This window comes from Halichoeres trimaculatus, unplaced genomic scaffold (genome assembly GCF_033239565.1).
Source record: "Halichoeres trimaculatus isolate MK-OKI-2021-1 unplaced genomic scaffold, fHalTri1.1 fHalTri1_scaffold_15, whole genome shotgun sequence".
Taxonomy (NCBI): domain Eukaryota; kingdom Metazoa; phylum Chordata; class Actinopteri; order Labriformes; family Labridae; genus Halichoeres; species Halichoeres trimaculatus.
In genome coordinates, this window is record NW_027437193.1 from 19,427,551 (window position 1) to 19,435,375 (window position 7,825).

The 7,825-nt window shown below is 42.2% G+C and overlaps 2 protein-coding genes across 2 annotated transcripts; one reads left to right on the forward strand and one right to left on the reverse strand.

The window, feature by feature from the left end:
• The first annotated feature begins 101 nt into the window (after positions 1-101).
• Positions 102-5,330, forward strand: eif2b5 (eukaryotic translation initiation factor 2B, subunit 5 epsilon). Its single transcript, XM_074689346.1, has 16 exons — positions 102-329; positions 1,270-1,394; positions 1,482-1,667; positions 1,757-1,934; positions 2,018-2,098; positions 2,179-2,256; positions 2,343-2,655; positions 2,774-2,919; positions 3,069-3,213; positions 3,287-3,388; positions 3,476-3,577; positions 3,968-4,058; positions 4,147-4,270; positions 4,353-4,478; positions 4,587-4,697; positions 5,006-5,330. The coding sequence occupies exons 1-16, from the start codon at positions 171-173 to the stop codon at positions 5,066-5,068; spliced, it is 2,130 nt and encodes a 709-aa protein (XP_074545447.1). The 5' UTR covers positions 102-170; the 3' UTR covers positions 5,069-5,330.
• Positions 5,331-5,363: 33 nt separating this feature from the next.
• On the reverse strand, positions 5,364-7,592 carry mul3 (mitochondrial E3 ubiquitin protein ligase 3). Its single transcript, XM_074689347.1, has 5 exons — positions 7,477-7,592; positions 7,205-7,340; positions 7,030-7,117; positions 6,822-6,942; positions 5,364-6,742 (listed from the first exon to the last, which is right to left on the reverse strand). Exons 2-5 carry the CDS (start codon positions 7,319-7,321, stop codon positions 6,250-6,252), a joined length of 819 nt encoding a protein of 272 aa, XP_074545448.1. The 5' UTR covers positions 7,322-7,340; positions 7,477-7,592; the 3' UTR covers positions 5,364-6,249.
• Positions 7,593-7,825: the final 233 nt, after the last annotated feature.

The window sequence follows — 7,825 nt, forward strand, 5'->3', positions numbered from 1 at the left end:
ATACAGTCATGAATATTTTGCCTTTTGAATCAAAGAATCTTATTCATCCAACAAAAACCATAAACGCGAACACATCCTGCGCTATAGGTGGTTCACACAACTTTGTCCCGCCCCAGCCGCCGTAGCTGAAACTGACGACAGCGCTGGTAAACTCAACTTGTGAATCAAACATGGCCGGTAAAGGGGGAAAACAGAGCCGTGCTGGCTCATGTCTTTCAGGTAGAAAAGGTGCAGGTGAGCAGGAGGAAGAGGAGCAACCACTGCAGGCTGTCCTAGTCGCTGACAGCTTTAACCGGAGGTTTTTCCCCGTCACTAAAGACCAGCCGAGGGTAAGCAGCAAGCTGAGCTAACTTAATGCTAATGCTAACTAACTGATCACCATGCTGTAAACAGTGACAGGCTGAGATGATCACAGAGCTGTGAATAACAGGGTCACTTATGATATAATACTGTTGGAAATATTTACAAGACATATCAAAAACCCTCAACAGTAAGTGTCAGTGAAAGGATAATTGTAGCCCACGAGTAAGGACAATGATGTACTGCTGTATTTATATTCTGACCCACTCATTTCTCATAGTGTGAATCCTTTGTGTCTGCCTGGATTTCTGCATTAATGGGTCATAAGATGTGTTCTGATCGCCATTCAAGTCACAGCTATGGACAAAAATCGTCTTTAAATTAGTACCACACAGTTATATATTTTTACTTTTTATTGAACACTCCATGGAAAAATCACATTCACTGTACAGGGTGGAAAAAGTCTGTGACACTTTGATTTAATAACTCATTGACCCTCCTTTGGCAGCATTTTTTTTACAACAATGCTCAACTATCTCCATTTATAGACAGTTTGTCTTCCCATGGAATGATGAACATCAATGATTTTAGAGATTCTTTCGTTAACCTTTCCAGCTTTATGCAAGTCATCAATTATTAATCATAGGTCTTCTCTCTCTCATTTGTGTGTGCCATGGTTCACATCAGGCAATGCTTGAGAATAGCAAAACTGGTGTGTGTGTGGTTTTTTTTATAGGGCAGGGCAGTTTCAACCAACCCCTCCAACCTGGTCTCATTGCTTTGACACCAGTATGGCTGACTCCAATTAACTCTTGGAGAAGTCATAGCTGAGGGGTTCACATACTTTTTCCACCCTGCACTGAGAATGTTTACATGGTGTGTTCATTAAAAACATGAAAACGTATAACTATTTGTGTGGTGTTAGTTTAAACAGGCTGTATTTCACTCTCCCTTTGCCCATGCTGACAGGCTCTGCTGCCACTGGGTAATGTTGCCATGATTGACTACACCCTGGAGTTCCTCACCTCCACCGGAGTGCAGGAAACATTTGTCTTCTGCTGCTGGATGGCCAGTAAAATCAAAGAGCACTTGCTGTAAGTATCACTGTGAGTGTGTTTTACCACTCCAACTGTGCACATTGTTCTGAATGAAAGCTGCTGAGCTGTCACTGTGTCTGACAGGAAATCTAAGTGGTGTCGACCCACCTCTCCAAACACAGTCCACATCATCACCTCAGAGCTCTACAGATCCTTGGGTGATGTGCTCAGGGATGTTGATGCAAAATCACTTGTGCGCTCTGACTTTTTGTTGGTCTATGGGGATGTGGTTTCTAACATTGATGTCAGTCAGGCCCTGCAGGAGCACAAGTAAGAGATTATTTACCCCAAAATGCCAGTATTAGTGAGCGCTGGCTCTGTGTTGCTGTATTACTATGTGTGTATTTGCTTCTGCACAGGCATCGTAGAAAGACAGACAAGAATATTTCTGTGATGACGATGATCTTCAAGGAGTCATCACCGGGTCACAGGTCTCGCTGTGAGGAAGATGATGTCATTGTTGCTATGGACAGCAAGAGCCAGCGGATCTTACACTACCAGAAAACACACGGACTGAAGAAGCTTCACTTCCCTATGGTAATGGTTTGACATTTTATCATATCTCTGATCATCCGAAGATTCAGACTGATTGATGACCGATCCTGCTGTTTGTTTCACAGAACATTTTCCACAGCAGCAGTGATGAGTTTGAAATCAGACACGACCTGCTGGACTGTCACATCAGCATCTGCTCCCCTCAGGTCAGTTTTCAAAAAGAGGCATTACTTTTGAGTTCCTGACTGCAGATTTTTTTAAAAAGGGTTCTTTCGTTTTTTTTCAGGTAGCTGAGCTCTTCACAGACAATTTTGACTACCAAACCAGGAATGACTTTGTCAAAGGGATATTGGTCAATGAAGAGGTATCCCTGAACATTTCTCTCTTTTACCTCTTAAGTATCACATTATCTTTGTACAGCCTGAGATATTGTCTTCTCTTTTCCTTTAGATTCTAGGAAACCAGATACACATGCATACCACCAAGGATGGATATGGCGTTCGAGTGTCCAACCTCCTCATGTATGATTCTGTGTCGTCAGACCTTGTGCGGCGATGGGTTTACCCGCTCACACCTGATGCAAACTTCATCGATCAGGAGGGACGCAGCTGTACTTATTCTCGCCACAATGTCTACAGAGGCTCAGGGGTCAGTCTGGGTCACGGCAGCCAGATGGAGGAGAATGTCCTCATTGGCTGTGACACAAGCATTGGCGCTAATTGTTACATTTCCAACAGTGTCATAGGGAACAACTGCACCATAGGTGAGTGTACTGACCTGAACCTTTGAAACTAAAACTGTTTCATTTAAATGTTTCTAAGTTTAAGCTTCAAAATAAGTATTAAACAAAAGAGGGGTTGACGATTTTATTATTATTACAGGGGACAACGTAACGCTGGACCACGCCTACATCTGGAATAATGTTCACATCGCCAGCAATGTGGAAATCAGCCAGTCTGTGGTCTGCGACAAGGCTGAGATCAAAGAGGGTGTCAAGCTGAATAAACAATGTGTTCTTGCATATAATGTAAGCTCTACAACACATCCACTCAAATGACATGCTAAGACCTGTTTCTGTAATCAGAATCTGTAATCACTACCAATCATTTGATTATATCCGTGTCTGAATTCATCTCAGCACTCAGTGTGATTGGTGTGGTGTTATTTATCTGAAAGGTGGTGATCGGACCAAACATCTCTCTTCCTGAGGGCACTGTGGTGTCCATGCACCACCCAGAGGAGGAGGAAGAGGATGATGATGATGAATTCCTGAGTGATGGTGCAGAGGTTGGTCAGAGCAAAGACAAAACCAAAAGGAAAGGTGTGTATGGACAGTGCACTGACATATGTGAATGAAATGTTTGTGGTGTTAAGCTGTTTTTTCTGTCCCTCAGTGTTTAACCCTGCTGAGGTTGGAGCAGAGGGTAAAGGTTACATCTGGAAGTCCAGCAGTCTGGATGACACCGAGGATGAAGAGCTGTCACAGTGTCTTTGGGGTAGGACAGCAGCACATGAAGTTTATAAATCTATAATATTTTAGATAATTTGAAACAGGTGTCCACAGGTGTTATTCTCTCTATCAGGTTTGGTGTTGAACCCTGACCCTGAGAGTGAAAGTGAGGACAGCGAGCCTGATGGTCCCGATGATCCAGTGATCCCCTCACCTGAGATGGACGATGTCAAAGGTGAGAGTGGTTAATTTCACCTGGTTGTTGAAGTGCATTACTGCCCCTGCTGGTGGAAGAGAAGAAGTAACAACAATATCGGCAGCAAAAAGGGGATTCAGTCGATCCTCTGATTAAGCTCACAAAATCTGACCTATGTAATCTCACTTTAATTCCTGAGACTTTTCCTTTGGTGACCATCTGATACTCTCAGGAAAATGCAGTGCTCAGCTTATGTCACGCTTGAATTTATATTACTTTTTAATTTATATTATTTAGATTAGAAAACTCGAGTTGTCATGGAGAACTACCTTAACTGTTTCTGTTTTAACACAAGTAACTGTTAAACTGATCTTTTAAAGGTATGTCTAAGGAAGGTTCCCCTTAATGACTCTTCTGAATTGTTCTTAGTGTTCCAGATGGAGGTCCTGGGGACTCTCCAAAGAGGTCTGGAGGAAAACATCGGCTGTGATAATCTTGTCCTTGAGATCAACTCTCTCAAGTAAGAAGAAATCTAACTCTGCATTGCTGAGTCTCTCTCCCTCTTGGAGTGATTTCTTCAGTCAGTTTAATGCTCCCTGTTCTTACAGGTATGCCTATAACATCACTCTGAAGGAGGTGATGCAGATTTTAACTAAAGTGGTGTTGGAGTATCCTTTCCAGCAGCAGGGCCCCCAGATCACTGCATCACAATATGTCACACTTCTCCTTCCTGTAAGTATGAGTTTGATCAGCACTTTAAGACATGATTAAAACAAATATCCTCAGGTCAAATTTTGCTTCGTCCTCCTCCCAGTTACTGAAGAAATGGGCTCCAGTGTTTCAGAACTATGTGAAGAGAGCTCAGGATCATCTGGACTGCCTCTCGGCTTTTGAAGAACACTTCCTGGAGCAGGAGAGTCACTGGGCTGCAATGGTCAAGGTCAGAGTCAATCAACAAGACCTGATATACACAGTTATCTGTTATAAAACGTGTGATGATGGAATCCTGGAGTCAAATTCATCCTCCTGTGTTTTTTGTCTCATACAGATCCTGATGAACATGTACCAGCTGGAGATCCTTGAGGAGGACATGATCTTGCGCTGGTTCTCTCAGGGAGCCACAACAGACAGGGGCAGAAAGCTCCGTAAGAACCAGGGGGTAGGTACAGGGCAGGTTCACCGAGTCCCACAAAAAACAGAGGACTTTTTGACCGAAACATAATGCAGTATGACATCTACTGATCATCAGAATCAATAAGAAGTAACAAAACATCCAATACATCTGTATTATGCATACAAGCACGCAGCCCAAAGTGCCTCACATGTACAGACAGAAAGTATCTGTTATACTTTGTGTTTTGGCTGTTTGTACAGATTTCTTCACGTCACTCCTGTCCTCCTTTGACTCTTTGTGTTTTAGAGTGCTGCATTTCTCTAATCTCTGCTCTAAAATGTTTTTCTTAACAGCTTCAGAAGTTCATCCAGTGGTTAGAGGAAGCTGAAGAGTCGTCAGAAGAGGACGGAGAGTAAAAAGGAGCACTTAACAGAGGATGACGAGGACTCATGAAATCTGGAGATCTTAGTTTATAAAAGGAATTCAAGACATTTGTTTTACCACCAACAGCAGCTTTCTTCCATTAACATCCATCAGTAGGTCAAGCTGACACACATTTTGTCCAATGCCACGTCATTTTAAGGGCTGTGTGCTTTGAATGTTAACAACCAAATAAAGATGACCCAGAGTCTGCTTGGAAAAATGTTAAAGCATCATCTTTTTGTCTGCATCACAAGAAATCCAACTCAATAAAAGAAAGTGATTAAAAAATAGATTTTTATTTAACTCAAGCTTGAACCCATCACCTTTCAGAGAAGATTGCTAAAAACAGTGTTTACATTTTGTGATCACAAAGACAGTACAAATAACAACACCTTATGATCGGAGAGGTAGAAAATTACCTGCTGAATAGATACAGTCTAAACCTGATCATAACAGCGCTTTGTTCCACCCTTTCTGGACGTGAATATCATCTATTTCACAGTTTAAATCTTAATATAAGAACAAACTCCCATGGTCCCATACTCAGCCTCTGCTCTCATCGAGTGCAATAATTCACTATGGAGATGACTTCTTTGTAATACTGCTGTATTTAAATGTACTTTAATTCCCTTGATTAAGTATGGTGGCCACTAAGAGACAAAACAGGAAAACTTGAGACTGAACTCTACATTGATTAGCTTTAAACTTTTGAATTTAGGTGAATTTTTTCTGTTTTTTTGTAACCTATCTATATTGTTTTCAGGCCATTTCTGGGAGGCAAATCAACTGCGTCCTTATGGTCTGTTTTGGGCTGGACATATTTTATAAACACTCTGGAAATAGAAAATACACAGCTGTACATTTACTGACATACAGAAGTTCAGGGTGTAGATAATCATTGGCTCTGTTTGTTTAAAAACTAGATACACGGCTGTGACACTGCACTTCGTTAAAGGGGTTTTGCTTTCTATTTTTGCTGGTACTCTTAGACAAATAATGTTGTTTTTCACTCTTTACATTTAAGCTTTTCTTCACTATGAAAAAAGCTTGAAGTTTAAACTTGTCATCCAGTTTAAACAGCATCCATCTGTCACTTGAGTAGGATGAGTCACCAGAGGAAGTGTTTGGCCCCAACAACCTGTGGTACATCTTTCATTACTTCTTCACCTCAAGCCTATTTGGATCTGTCATCCTGTTTTCTCACCATGCTGTAGATGACTTTGGCTAAAATAGTAGCCCCTGTTATGCCGGTTACAGCTGTCAGAGTCTTCCACATGCTGGCTGATCTCTCGTGCCTGTCCAAGAAGCTCCTGTGGTCAGAAGGCACCAGGACAAACTTACGGCCATCCTGAGGGGCCTGCAGCCTCATCACCTGCCCTCCCTCCAGCACCACCTCACCAAAACCAGTCAGGGTGCTCCCTACACGCAGCAGCTCCTCACTCTCCTCCATCGCCACAGGCTTCTCCCCACTAATGCCCTGCACCACCACATCCACCAAGCCCTCCTCAGCACGTCTCACTTTGAAATAAACCCTCTCCAGGTAGTCCCCAGAGGCTTCCAGAGGGTTTTGAACCTTGACAAATAAATCACCCATGTAGGCACCAGGGCTGACCAGACTGAAGGGTACTGAGTTGTTAGTTTCTGTTCTGTTCATGGTCCGAGAATTCCTGTGAGAGAGATCACACATTTAATAACAGGCTGGTAGACAGATGAATTATTCAATCTTTAACCTGCAGACTCGTGTACCATGTCCTGCTGAGCGAGTTCCAGTATTTCCATGTTTCCTCAACTGATATCTTCTGAATCACACCAAAGCATCGAGGGACAAACTTGCTGGCCAGAGGCTCCCCATCTGCCATGACCAGACCTGGAAATCAGGTATGACAAAAGACTGTTACTCTCCTTCAAAACCCATTCAAAACTTTATTTAGAGATGTGTTCATTGCAGGTTCACCTTCCACAGCAACATACTGGAGCCTCTTATGGGGAGATGACTTCAACACTTGAACCAAATGACGATCAGCTTTAAATACAGGTATTTCCTAAGATAGAGAGCAGAAGTTAGAGACAGAGACAAGAGACCACAGCTGTGAGATTCTTCAAACCAGAATGAAATAACACTGGCTTGCCTTCAGTTTTATCAGCTCTTTCTTCTTCTCTTGGTATAGATGATAGAAAAGGCTTGAAAATGCAAAGCTGGACCCGATTCCGATCAAAACCAACGGGTTTAGAGGAGAATCACCCATTTTTCTCTTTAAAGGCTATCTGAGAGAGGAAACACAAACGGCTTACTGTCAGGACAAAAAGCTTTACAGAGAGAATACAACATCTATTAAAATGTATGTCGCTATTTTTTTTAGGAAAAATAAAACAGAAGGAAAGTAAGTAGAACAAAATTTACCTATCAAATGCAGCTGCAGATGAAAGTTGGCCACATGTAGAATTTTTTAATAACCGAAAACAAAACCTTCAGTAGCGTTGGTTTTACTTCCTTGTTTGGGCTCGTTGCGTCACATCCAATCACCCAGTAGGAAACAACAGGATTTTTCCGCGCTGTTATTTGGCCACTAGATGGCAGCAGTGCACTGTTGTAGTGAATATACAAATATATATTCTATGGTTGGAACCTGAAACTATTCTGAATTTACAAATTTATTGTCCAAACCTGAATATGTTTATATTATTTTCTCTCTCTCTCTCTCTCTCTCTCTCTCTCTCTCTGTCTGTCTGTCTGTCTCTCTGTCTCTCTC